General features: G+C 51.8%; 1 protein-coding gene across 7 annotated transcripts in view; it reads left to right on the forward strand.

The window, feature by feature from the left end:
- PLEKHA1 (pleckstrin homology domain containing A1) overlaps positions 1-4828 on the forward strand; it is a 47375-nt gene extending 42547 nt beyond the window's left edge. For 3 of the 7 annotated variants that reach the window (XM_045854167.1, XM_045854166.1, XM_045854168.1), the window contains exons 12-13: positions 1158-1238; positions 2398-4828. In XM_045854167.1, the coding sequence (XP_045710123.1) occupies positions 1158-1238; positions 2398-2715 (399 nt within the window). In that variant the 3' untranslated portion in view covers positions 2716-4828. Of the gene's footprint in view, positions 1-1157; positions 1269-2397 lie in introns of all 7 variants that reach the window. The other 4 variants (XM_045854169.1, XM_045854173.1, XM_045854171.1 and 1 more) reach the window with 3 other exon arrangements.
- Positions 4829-13821: the final 8993 nt, after the last annotated feature.

Below are 13821 nucleotides of genomic sequence, written 5' to 3' on the forward strand. Positions count from 1 at the left end.
TTGACCAGTTCTTTGCACAGTACGTGGCCTGTTCGTGCAAGACACCTTTAGGGGCAGCGTTGCACTCTTGTGAACGTCCCAGTTTCCTCTGCTTCCTGTAATTTCAGTCGAGGTGTTTTTTTGTTTGTTTGTTTTGTTTTATTTTTTTCTTTTTTGGCTTAATAGTGCCGTAAGACATTGAGCAGCTGGAACCTTAAATACATTTGACTGCTCTCAGTCAATAAATATTTTCCATTTCACGTTTCATTCTCATTTCCTAGTAGGTTAATTTTAAAGGCTGCTTTTGTTTGTAATCTTTTTAAAAAATATTTTATGTATTTATTTTTAGAGAAAGGGAGAAAGAGAGGGAGAGAAACATGGATGTACGAGAGATTCCTCCATCAGTTGCCTCTTGAACGCTCTCATGTGGGGACCTGGCCTGCAACCCAGGCACGTGCCCTGACTGGAATCAAACCAGCGACCTTTCAGTCTGCAGGCTGGCACTCAGTCCACTGAGCCACACCAGCCAGGGCTGTTTATAATCTTAATTATCATTGTAGTATGGCATAAAATTGAAACAGCTAAATATTTTGAGAAGTAGTAAGAAAAATGTTTTTAATTTTTAGTTGACCACGTTTGAGGACATTATAAGAATAAGATACGCCTTTAGAATACTTTGGTCACTGGTCTCTGATGTGCAAATACACGTTCTGCTGAGGGATGAAAAATGTGTAAGTGTCTGGAAGTGTAGCCCTTTGGCCTGCAGAACGGGGCCTGGTATGGAGCATGGTGGCCTTAACTATCCAGATTCCCTGGGAATGCTACATAATCTGTGCTTTCAGGGTTTTCCTGGTAATAATACTGTCTTTTAATAGTTTCCTACCGTTAGTAACTACAGATCAGTAAATACAGATCCATCTTTCTCGTTTCCAATGAAGTCACTCTCCTTATATTCTTTTCGGAGTGTCAAAGTCCATGTCCTAGGTGTTACTTCAGTAACTACCTGTGTTTTGTGTGACTTTTCAGCGGTCAGGTGTGAGACTCTCTGCAAAAACAGTGTCTGTTGGGAAGAGGACAAGCCGGAGAAGGGCGTCTGTGTTTCGTGCTTGTGGTGGGGGCCGGTCGGACTCTCTCGCTGTGACTGTCAGCACGCCTTTCTCTCTCCTCCCTCTCCCCAGGACAGGTCAACTCTAATCGTAGCTTTGCACTGTGTTCCAGATGCGGCAGGCCAGAAGGCTGTCGAACCCTTGTATACAGAGGTATACATCGAGAACTGGTGAATGCGGCACGTATGTGGGCTCTCACGCAAACGTGCCTTCTTACTAGAGGGCCCGGACTCACTCACTACTTACCACTCATCCTAGAAAGTTGAGTTAATCAAACTGCCTTCTGCAGTTACTGTAACCATGTCCACACTAACGCCAACTGTTGCACTGTAGTCATCAGGATGGAGACGTATTTCCAAAAAATAAGTGAATGATGAAAAATAGAACTTTACTAACTGAGAAAGTCATATTAAGCTATTCTCTAAAAGTTACTTTACTAATTGCCACAAGAGTTTCAACTTCTGTATTTTATGTATTTTGAAATTTTTTAATACTACACCGCTTGAAACACATCCTTGTTCTAATCTGTGCACACTGGTGCATGTAAGTGCATTGGATAAACTGCTGCAGTTTGCATGGCGTTTTAAATTGCAGTTGAAATTCAGCCGCCTAAATTTGTCACATTGGTAATTTGTAGCACTTTGTTTTCAAAACCACTGGTCTCATAAATGAACACAGTATACTGGGAACTATACAGGGATGCATTTGGAATGGTCATATTTAAAGTTATCCTCAGATTTGATAGTTAGAAGCATGTTGAAATTAATATTCAGAACTGGTAATTATTTCACCGTAGTAATGATAGCTGATTAAATTTGTGCCCTGTGTTCCCTTTACAGCCTTAAGCCGTATGAATGCATGGCATTCGAAACTAAACAAATACAGTGAAATGAAAAGCGAAGAGACTGTACTAGTGGTTGCAGAATTCAGGGAATGTATGCCATTTAAAATATGTGGGATAATTCCTAGTGTTGATTTAAATCAGCTTTTAAAGAAAACAAGAGCTAGTTGGCCCCTTGTAAGCACAGTGCAGCTGCAGTCCGGCCACTGTATTCCCTTTCAGGCTGACTGCGTCTCCAGAGTGTCAGAGCTGATTTCTCGGTGGGAATGGCTGTTGGCCATCGTCGCTTTAAACTCGCTCCTAGAAGTGCTTCGCTTTGGGAAGGGACTTGCACGCGTGTGCTGCATGGCTCGTGCTTCCGCTCCGTGTGTGTGCTCCGTTCCGTCTGTTTTTCAGAGAATAGAGTCTCGCGCTGAGTTACTAACCTTGTCGGCGTGCCCGGCCGAGCCTGACCGCCACCCCTCTTTGCAGGAGCATTCCGCCGGCCCCGAGTCCAGGCACGCCTGCCGCCCCGCCGGGGCCGGGGCCGCGGCCGCCCCCTCACATTCCGCAGCCTCTCGCAGCCACTCTCTGGTCTCAAGCTTTGCCGTGGAGAAGCGAGGATTTCACGAATCTCTTGCCAAGGTCAAGCCAGGGAACTTCAAGGTCCAGACTGTCTCTCCAAGAGAACCAGCTTCCAAAGTGACCGAACAAGCGCTGCCGACACCTCAAAGTGCAAACGGCCCTCAGGAAAAAGACGGCGGCCCGGTGGACTTGGATGACGCCAGCCTCCCCGTCAGCGACGTGTGAGGCGGGGGGGCGCGGGGAGCCCGGCCTGCCTCGTCCCCTCAGTGTCCTTTCCTGAGGTCTCGAGCCAAAGATGACAAAGGGGGACGCGCGTGCAGTGCGTTCGCTGCACCCCCCGGAGACGGAGACGGAGACGGAGACGCGCTCTTCCCAAGCTGGGAACCACGGATTTAGGCAGTGGCCAAACGAAAAGTAAGCAGCCTCTTCGGGAAAGAAAGGAGAGAAATCTAAGTGTCTTAGTATCAATTGTCTGAAGTGTGTGTTCTCATTTGGGTGATAAAAATGTTTGTGTGATGTTTTTTCCTAATCAATTTGACAATTTAAATGTTTATCAATTTAAAACATTAAAAGTGCTTATTATCTTGTCATTTTTAAAATGCTACTATGACTCCTATTAGATGGTTGATATTTACACATTCTTACTGGTTAATATTATTGAATGAAATATTACCAGTCTAAGACCCCTGAACTCATGATGTCTGTGGTGCTGTAAAATTTATACTACAGTGTGGACTATTTTATCCAAAAACCATTTTCGATGCCCCGGATCGCAGGGTGAGCGAGCGGTAAGCTTTGTGTGGAGGATATTATTGGACGTTGGTGAGGACTGTGGGTTGTACTGAGGTGGAGAAAAAGGGGAAATCAAGTTTTAAACAACTGTATTTTGGACATTTGTTTGAAAAAGCTTAAATATTGAAGACTTGCAGTGGTTATTGCTTTATTCAGTGAAAATTATTTGGTGTGAAGTTTCTGGGAAATCTGATTTTCTTACGGAAGTTTTGTACATAGTTCTTATTTCTATATTTGGATCGGTGAGGGACCTCAAGTTTGTATGTAAAGGCACACTTCCCTTCCTCCCTCGACTGTGGCCTCTACTTCTTGTCACTCACAGCCTGCATTCAAGTGCCTGTGTTCTTCCTTCTGTTAGATGTGCTCAGAAGTCCGCCAGGATGCATGGGTTTCAGCCTTGGGGTGGAGTTCATTTTCAGCAGGGGAGTTGAATGTGGGAGAGAAGGCCTCACTTGACGTTAGAATGCTGGCATTTCACTGCCTGTGCACATTTATGGTTTAAAACACAAATTTGAGTGCAGACTTAATCACAGGGAATCGTCAGTATAAGCACCCCTCTGAAAAAATCCTTCGTTTGAGATGTTGAGTGATCGACCAGTCTGAGCACTCGCCGTTGCTGTGGTGCGGTCTGAAACATTGGCTTTAAGAAAGTAGTCTTGGGTTCCATGTGCTGCTGTTTCTATGATGCTGTGCCATTGTTCTGTCCCGTGTTGTTTTGAATTCACGCATGTCATGTGTCTCCTTTCCCTTGCTGAGACGAGTTCCCGTCTGGAGCGAGAGAGAGCGGGTTTCCCGCGGCAGCGGTGGGGGGCCCCCCCCCCGCCCCCCCCGGAGGCCGCCCTCTCCACGCCGGGGCCTCCCGGCACCCGCGGCAGCCCTGGCGCGCGAGGGGCCCGCCGCTCCGCTCCTTCATTCGTAAGCTGGTGTGTCCGAAAGTTGTGCTTAGGGTTTCCTTCCTCGCAGCTGCATTTGAAAATGATAGGATGAAGAGATTTTAAGTAATTATCACTTTTTATTCATTATGATGGCTCTTGACGGTTCCTTTTTCATGCGCACGCCTGAGAAACCCTGTGCGGACGGTGCACGGCGTTCAGGAGCCCCCGCCGTTCTCCGGGGCACGGCTCCCCGGTGCGCGCCTGTGCCCGCGGCTCCCGGCCTTGGCGGGCCGCCGTACTTCATAGCGGCGAAGTACTGTCTCTCTTTGGGGACTCTTTATGGGACTACCCTTGTGTTCACTAGCATAGGAAAATATTCTTGTGATGTTGGGGGTCTTCTGATATTTATCTCAATACTTTTGTAATTCTACGAAAATTATTTAATTATTTTAAAATGTATGCTTTTCTTGTAAATATGTCACATCTGAATTGTCAAAAATTACTTTGAATACCTTAACGTTTGCTGCATTTTCCCCCCTGTACATATAACATGTTTTCTCTCAGATGGAAATACGTGTGTGCTTCCCATTGTTTACTTCTACATCTGTCGTCTTTACATGTCCGACTGGTTGAACACTGTAATGACTTGAGAATAAACTGCTCAAAATTAATTCTGCCGTATTTCTCATTTGCTTTGGTTGTGCTCTCGTGTGAACAGGTAAATAGAACTAGCACACATGTGTTTGGTTGATCGACTTGAATTTATCTACTTCAGGACAGACTATCTGGTTACCTTTGAAAGACACAGCTCGCCATGAAATCGCACATGGAAACAACAAATTTCCTGGCTGGCGTAGCTCAGTGGATTGAGTGTGGGCTTCGAACCAAAGTGTTGCAGGTTCTATTCCCAGTCAGGGCACATGCCTGGGTTGCAGGCCATGACCCCCAGCAACCGCACATTGATGTTTCTCTCTCTCTCTCTCTATCTTCCTCCCTTCCCTTTCTAAAAATATAAATAAAAAAAAGAAAGAAAAGCATATAATAAAACCTAAACTTCTGATTTTTGTTTTTAAAAAAAAGAAAACAACAAATCTCTTTGGCGAAAAAGAGCTTGTTTATTTTGCTTAATTAAAACGTGTGCTCAAAAGCGCCCTTAAACATGCTGCTGCGGAGCTAGTTGGAGTCACCCAGCTGCTCGCAGGGCCTGGTTGCGGGTGAGACTGGGCGCGGCGTGAGGCGGGCGTCGCGATGCCCGGGCGCTGCTGACGTGCGCGCGCGCAGGACGCCCCGTCCGGGGCCCCGGGCCGCTTCTCGCAAACCCGCGTCGGCCACAGGCGGCTCGTGTCTGCTGCGTACTCACGGCACCGGGTAGCGGCGGGCGTCTGTCTCGGTGATGTCTACCCACGGGTGCGGCTCAAGTTCCTTCCCCTGAAAAGTGTTCTAAGTGTTCTTACGCACACAAAAAGAGAGCGTCCTGAACTTCGTTGCTGGTGTGAAAAAGCAACACGGCTTTCCTTTTCTCAGCTTTCCTTTTCCTTCTAGTCGCTGTTCAGGAATTTCCCTTCAGTGGTGCTCCGACCCCTCATCCGAGTTCCGTCAGCAGTGGGCGAGGCAGGACGGCACAGCCCGTCTTCGGGAGGGTTTGCCCGGCCCCGCGGGGCGTGATGGAAGGGTCTGTGTTTTCTGGTGTGAACTCGCTGTGGTACACCGCTCCCAGATTATCGGTGGTTTTTTAATGTCTTTTGAAAACCGTATTTTTGCCAAGCCTCACCCAGGACGAGTACTGGGAGTACTGCTGAACTGGGGCCAGCATTTAAGTTTGGTGGGGAAAAGCCTCGTGTTCCCTGATGAGGACCTTTCGAGTGAACCGTCCCTTGCTGTGGCCCGGCCGTGGGGCAGCGGCGCCACCTTCTGGTGATGTCGCTGCTGAATGGAAAGTGAAGCCGTTTGGAGTCCAGTCCGTTTCACTTTGTGGTACTGAGACAATTAGAGAAGACATGCAAGTGACTTCTTCAATTAAGCTTTTTTTGGGGGGAGGTGAGTGCAGACTCAGTTCAGTGGTTTGAAGGGGAGCACGGGGCGCTCGTGCGCCCTGCGGTCGCTGACTCCTGACGAGGACCCCGAGGCCCCGGGAGGAGGTAACCGGGCCGTGGGCGCCGTCGCCAGCCCCAGCCCCAGACGTGTCGCGGGGCAGGATGGCTCTGTCATCTCAAGGGCCCCTCGCTGCTGTCCCGGCACAGCCCCATCCGCCTCCCGTCCCACAGGTTTGGAAGTAAACGGAGTCCCTGGCCCAGAATCTCACTCGGTTTAAACCCTTTTTGCTGCCGGAGTTCAGGCTCTTCACCAGCACGGTATCGCTGCCCCAGGGGAAGTCCTGCAAACTACTCTTTGTTTATACTGTCTCCAGGTTATTGAGTGGGATTTTCACTCAATCTGTTTTCAGCATTTTTCAGAATAATATTTCAAATGGTAGATTTCCTTACACATACACTTAAATTTAATGTCTGAAAATAGGTAATAGATGTTGTGAGCATAACCTCCCCAGGGGATTCTCAAGCTCTGACATTGGACGTTACGTAAATTAACAAGGCTGCCGACATAAGGGTTGTAAGCTGAAACAGCTTTAGGGTGCCCGGTGCTTGCAACGGAAATAGCGGTGACACTGGGTACAGTCGGCTGGCGTAGGGGAAGAGTGGGGTGTTTTTCCGCGTAAAGAAGCTTTTGACCTCTGGAAGCCTTGGGTCACCTCGGTGTCTTCAGCGCCATACACCAGGCAGTGCACGGGAAACCCGAGAAGGTGATGCAGACGCTGATGGGGAATTTGCAGAAGGAAATGCAGAGTGCGATCTGGGATGGAATCGAGCGTGGGAAACTCCACACCCGGGGGCTGAGACCTCGGTGCCTGATGGAGTGACTCAGCAGCACCTCGGTGGGGAGGGGGTGGCCCTTAGGAGGGAGGTCCCAGGAGACAGACAGACACAAGTAAAAACTAGGACACGACAGTACATTCGCAAAATGTCAATTTGGCATTTGAAGGGTCCAAATGGTCACACAGAAATTGAAATCGTTCCTTTGAAGGTCCATTGCTTCTTTCTCCCTCCCAGACTGGTGCTCACAGCAGCCACACTGGTTCTCTTCAGCAGTGTGGGGTTTGGGGGGTGGGGCGGGGGGAGTAGGCAGGGGCTGTATTTCCCTGATTTGGGAGTTTCCCACAGCAGAGCCGGTGTTGGCCTGGCGTGGGTGCCTTCATGCTGTGAACTGACTGAGTCTGTCCCTGTGGGGCCTTGTTTACTGGTATTAACAAAGAGGGGCCCTGGGCTCCCGTGACATCGGTGCTTTTGTGGCTCTCCATACACGTCACGCCCGTGGCATGGGTCTGTGTTCCCACTCATGTCATCCTTTCTGCTCTCCTGTTGCCCGTCTGTGTTTTGAAGGCGGACGCCTTCCTGCTGGACTAGGGACGGCCAGTGAGAGGAAGCGAAGTGTTGAGGACCACGGCACGTCTGCTGGCCTGGACGTGACCAGAGGGGGCGCCAACGGGGGTGGGGGGCTGCAGAGGCTGCAGGTAGGGCAGGGTGCGGGGGGAAGCCTGTGGTTGCAGCACGGAATGGGGTGCTTTGAGATGACGGACACCTAGGTAGAAGCGTCAGGTACTGAGAGGGGTCTGTGCTGGGGAGTTGCCGACACGAGAGATGCTGTTTGGAGCCGGGAGACTGGATGGGCACGATGAAGAAGGAAGGCCACAGCCCTGGCTGGCGTAGCTCAGTGGATTGAGCGCGGGCTTGCGAACCAAAGTATCGCAGGTTCGATTCCCAGCCAGGGCACATGCCTAGGTTGCAGGCCACAGTTCCCAGCAACCACACATTGATGTTTCCTTCTTTCCCTCTCTCTCTCTCTCTCCCTCCCTCCCTCCCTCTAAAAATAAATAAATAAAAAAAAAGAAAAAAGAAAAGAAAAGCAGTGGGGAAAACTTATTAAAAAAAAGTAGTTTTCAAGTACTTGTATTTTTACCGAGTGGTTTTTTTTTCTTAATGAAAAATGGTGGCTGAATTTTGTCAAATGGTTGCAGTATCTATGAGATCATCTTTTTCCCTCCGTAGGTTAGTTCATTTGGTGAACACAAATCCATTTTCTCATATTTAACTATCATCCCATTTCTGGAATAAGTGCCATTTGCTCAGGTCGCATTGCTTTTCAAATGTGCTACTCGATTCTGTTTGCCATTGTTTCATTTTTGCATAAAGGTGATGTGGGCCTGTATTTTTCTTTTCCGTGGGTCCTCGTTTTTGTATATGTTGTGGCCTTCTATTGTACCAGCTTCGCTGAAAGAACTGGGGAGGTACTTTTTTCTTTTCAGCTCTTCAGGAACACCTGGAAGAGAATTGAGGTTACTGCTCTTCAAGAGTTGGAGGGTTTTGCCTGGGACCCCATCTGGACATCTTTGGAAGGGGGTGCATCTGAGCAGTTCCTCCTCTGCTCTGTGAAAACCAACGTGCTTAGGTTGTCTATCTTCTCCGGAATCCGTTTGGATAAATTACATTCCTAGAAAAGGATCCATTCTGAGTTTTACCTGGAACGGGGCAGAGCAGAGCAAGAACGCACTTTGTCTCGAACACAGTATGGGAACGGAAGTGAGGACTTTGTTTCTATGCTGTGTTGTGGCCGCATTAGGTTTTGCCCGTGGCTCCAGACCCAACCGCGGACACCAGAATGGCGTGGTGGTGTTCAGCCACAGGGAGACCGTCCAAAGCATAAGGGTTTTAGACATTGCAGCTCGAGTGTGCAGCGTGTCCTTTATTTCTCAGAAACAACGTGTGATCCCTGGAGAGCAAGTCTGGGTTCCCCTTCCGAGAAACACCCGCTGTGAGCAGCGTGGAAACGTTGTAGCTTATCTTCGGGGCCCTGGCCTTTCCGGCTTCTCCCTCGGCACGGCTTGTGTACCCTACGCTCCGGCCCAGATGGACCATTCTCTGGTCCCGGCGTTCCCACTGCCTGTGTTCCCGCTGGCCCCTCTGCCCAAACGCCACTTGCCGGGGCGTCTTTGCTGTTTAATTTCACCCACCTGTCCAGTTCTCACCTAGGGGAAGTTTTCTCCTTGGGGTGTTGGAATTGCTTTCTCTCTTTCTCTCAGAACATGGTAGATGTTTTTAATGTATTGCTTTTAGAGAGAGAGAAACACTGATTTGTTGTTCCACTTACTCGTGCAATCATTGGTTGATCCTTGCACGTGCCCTGACCGGGGATCAAACCCGCAACCTCGGCGTATTGGGACGACGCTCTCACCAACCAGGCAGCCCGGCCTGGACTGAAATTGCTTTCTTAGCTTCCCCACAAGACAAGCCACGGTGACCCCCAAATACCTGGCTTCCTCTCCCTCTCGCGCCAACATTCAATTCAGTTCATTGGAACGGGGATCCAGTTGAAGCTTTTGCTTTTGAACCATAGGCTGACCAAATAGCTTTTCTTTCTCCACCGCGGTCCCTTTAAAAGCCAGCGACTTCCCAACTTGGAAAATGTCAGAGGATGGAAGCGGCCCAACCTAGCTCTCTGTTGATGAGATGGGCCGACGAGACATAAATAAGACAGGAAGCACAGTTCAAACGTCCTGGTGGTAGCGGCCACTCCGGGAAAGCGGGACACGGCGCCGTGGTCTCCGCAGTTGCTCACGGCTGTCCCCTGGGCCTCGGCCCCTTCCGTACCCGTGGGCGGGGTCCACGTGCAGCCCGAGCGGGGCCACGTACCAAACCTGTCGCGTCAGGGGCGGCCTGCGTGGCAGCCTCACAAACCCAGACCAGTAGCCACATAGGGTGACCGTGTAAATTCCCGCTAAAAGCCGGCCCGGCCCGAGGTCTGGCCCTCCCTGCACAGAGGTCAGTGTTTTCCTGCCTGAGCCTGTTTTCTTTGGTGCGTCTGAGAACATACCTCTGACAGGTCAGAGCGGTCTCCCCCGGACCCCTGCGGCACAGCCAGAACTCCTTGCCTTGTTCCCGAATACCAGCTCTCTGTGCTGTAAGTGTTGTTACCCATCCCCTGCCCACCCGTGTCGAGGAAGCGTGTTTCTCATGGTCTTACCTTTTTTTAAAAAATACATTTTTAAAGATTTTTAAAATTTATTTTTAGAGAAGGAAGGGAGGGAGAAAGAGAAACATCAGTGTGCAGTTGCTGGGGGCCTGGCCTGCAACCCAGGCATGTGCCCTGACTGGGAATCGAACCTGTGACCCTCTGGTTTGCAGGCCAGCGCTCAATCTGCTGAGCCACACCAGCCAGGGTTGGTTTTGCCTTGTTGTATCCAGTCCCAGAATTCTCCCTGCTTGGCTGTCCTTCTCCTGCCCCCGTGTCTAGCACCCACAGAGGTCCTGTAACCCGCCCCCTTACATGTCCCACTCTGATTCCAATGTATGAGACACTGCAAAACCGCCATTCTCCAGGGCTGCTTCCTGGCAGTTGTCAGTTTGGCTCAAAAAAACCTCAAACTCACCTTATTTTTATACATGACAGTCAAAAGAGGAGGCACCAGTCGGTTACATGAAATCCATTGGGAAAAGATTAGGGAGGCGGGAGGACGCAGAGTGGGGGCGGCGCAGTGGGGGGACCTCCGGGACTGGACAGAAGGTGGAATGGTGGACTCCTACTTCCTTTACACGGGTGGGTGCAGGCAGCAGCGCCGGCCGTCCCAGGTCAACAGTAACGAGGAGGGGCTGGGTGGGGGGGGGGGGCTCTGTGGGCACCTGTGCTTCCAGGGGCCTGGAGAAAGGAGACCTGACATTCCACCGGAATGTCATCCAGGTGCCGGAAGACAAGGCGCAGGCCAGCTAACGTAAACACTGACCTTTGTGAGCAGACATACATACCGGCCTGGGACAGGACTGCCTGCCGTGACCTGCTTTTCATTTCGGTCAGGAGCTTTTAATTTCGGACCATGAGGGTGTCAGGAGGGTTCGTGCCTGGCCCCTGCCCTCCACGCTCGGGTGGAAGGAAGCCCGCCACCTTTTTCAGCAAGAGGAGCTTCTCGGTATGAAACGTTCAGAGGCTTTTATCCTGTGGGTTGGGCCACAAGGGACACTGGGTAACCTTGGGACTGATGTCCTTAACAGCAGTTTTTGTAGAAAGTGGAAAATTCTTTTTTAAAAAAATTTTTAAAGATTTATTTTTAGAGAGAGAGAGGAAGGGAGGGAGAAAGGGAGAGGGCAGCAACGATGGGCTGCCTCTCCTACGTGCCTTGGCCAGCACCAAACCGGAAGCCCGGGCATGGGCCCTGACCGGGAATCGAACCGGGGACCCTTCGCTTTACAGAGTGATGTCCAACCCACTGAGCTGCACTGGTCAGGGGTGAAAATGAAAAATTCTTTACGTGGCTTTCTGTGTTCACCCTGAGAGCCCGGAACAGTCCGTTTAGGGTACTCCGGTGGGAGCGAGCGCTTCACACACCCTTTGCCTCTCTCTATTTGGTTTGGAAATTCCTCGTTGCCCTCTGTGACTCGGTATGACCTGTCGCCGCCTCCTGGAAGCCCTCCCTGACTTCCCCTACCAGCACTTTGGTCTCTACACTCCCAGGAAAGTTTTGTGTGTGTGTTTTTTTTTGTCAATATTGGTAATTTATAATTTTTGAGAAAATTTCTGCTCCTTCCCTGTTTCTCCTATCTCTTTACAGTCCTCACATTTAAAATTCCTGATTGTGACTCCCCCGAGGGAAGCCCCTGGCGGTTTTGTGCTGTCCTGAGAACAGGGGCTGCCCCCCCACCCCGGGGTCTCCGAAGGCCGGCCCTCCGCAGTCTGGCCCTAGGCTGCTGCCACTCGGGCCTCCCTGGGTTGGGGTCCACGCCAGCGGTGGCGTCTCGTCCTCCTGCTCAGGGTGACAGGCGGGCCCCCCCCCCCCACAAGAGGAGCTCGCACATGCTGGAAACCAGGTTCTGATTCTCGAACCGGCTGCATCCCAGCTCTAACGGAGCCTCTGTTGCTCCGGGACGGGCGCTGACCTACAGCAGAGCGTGGCTTGTGGTGGGTTCTTGCCCTGCGGAGTGAGGGTAGAGCAGGGGTTAATAAATGCCACACAGCGTGTTCGGTTGTGCTCGGCTGGGTCCCCCCCCCTCCCCCCCAAGTAGGAGACAGACTGTGCTTAGTTAAATTCAATCAACAGTTTTCAAGGGCCTCCCATGGACAAGCCATTTTGCTGGCCTTGTAGCTGCATAGAAACTTCGTTTCTTTATGACGACCTTTTCTTCTTTCTTTTGATTCAACCAGGCCTCACCCAGCACCCTGCCTCCCGCACCTCCCTCTCCCTTGCACGCCCACCTCCTGAAGCATCAAGCCCTCCGGACAGTGAGGTTCTGATCGGCATCAGACAGTCTCTGGAGCGCAGCCTCTGGCCTGGTGGCTGCAGAGAGAGCTCCCTCCAACCAGAGATAACAGCCCGGCCTCCGCTGCGTTTCAGCTCCAGGCCCCGCAAAGCTGCAAAACCAGATGCAGTGACCACCGCCTCTCCCCGACCCCCAGCCCCGACCTCTCAGTGGAGACCGTGACCCTGACCTCAAGGCTGACCCCCTTCGTCGTCATGATGGATGGCTTCCCCCCTGTGGAGCCCCTACCCTAGAAGCCACTGCTCGAGCATTAGCCCACCTGAGTCTCCGGGCGCGGGCCACTTCCTAAAAAATCAGCCCTTTTTCGGCTGCAAACTGCTGTGTGTGTTTCCCTGGGCTTTGATGCACACAGGCGGACGGACCCTTTGGTCCGGCGACACTCTCGGGGGTGGGGGAAACGAGGGAGGCGGACACGCCAAGGCTGCCTCTGTTGCAGGCAGACACGAGCCCGTGTGATGACACTGGCTGAGCTGTGGCGCGGTAACACAGCCTCGGCGGTTCACACCCAGGAGGCCCGTTGGCCAGTGACGCCCCGAGTCCGTGTGCGCCGGCCTCGGCCGTGCGCCTCTCCCTGGAACGTGCAGCCTCCACGTGACAACGGGGGACACACCTCACATTGCCGCTTCTCCAGCCCGAGTGGCGCCCTCGTCAAAGCTCAGCACATATCTCCGGTGTGAAAGGTTTTCTTGTGGGTTCAGAGGAGGACACACAGGAAATGTTAATTCAGAAATCCTGCGTTGCGCTTGAGATAGACACATGCCCTCCCCCCCCCCCACACACACACACACACTTCCTTTGGTGTCTCCTTGCTGTCAGACGTGCCGTGTTCGTGCGGCGTGCCCAGCCCTGCACCGGGGCCTGGGCTAGGTTGGCAAGGTGGGCACCAGCCCTCAGGGAGTGGACCTTCGGGGTCCTGTTCCTCCTCGGGGCACCAGGACTCGCAGGTGGGGGGCGAAGGGGTGGTGGGAGGTTCGGGGAGCTCAGGCTTTGTCCGTCCAGGTGTGAGTCTGACGCTCACCTCCCGAAGCAGTCAGGAGCAGACAGCACAGTGTCACACGCTGTGTTTCCTGCTTCGTGTTTAAGCATCCCCCCGGGTCCTCCAATCGCAAACCCGGGCAGCTGGGCACCAGTGAAGGCTGCCCCAACTCCTTTCCAACGGTCACAGGGGTTGGGCTCCGCCCCGAAGCTGAGCACTCCGGCCCCTTCTCCCTCCCTCCTGTCCAGCCGCAGGTCCTGGTGACGGGAAGGCCGGTACCAGTGCAAGAGCCCAGCTTTCAGGCTGATCTGGAAAAGTGATGGTTATTCTT

The sequence above is a fragment of the Phyllostomus hastatus genome, unplaced genomic scaffold (genome assembly GCF_019186645.2).
Source record: "Phyllostomus hastatus isolate PE091 unplaced genomic scaffold, TTU_PhHast_1.1 phas_scaffold_1066, whole genome shotgun sequence".
NCBI lineage: Eukaryota > Metazoa > Chordata > Mammalia > Chiroptera > Phyllostomidae > Phyllostomus > Phyllostomus hastatus.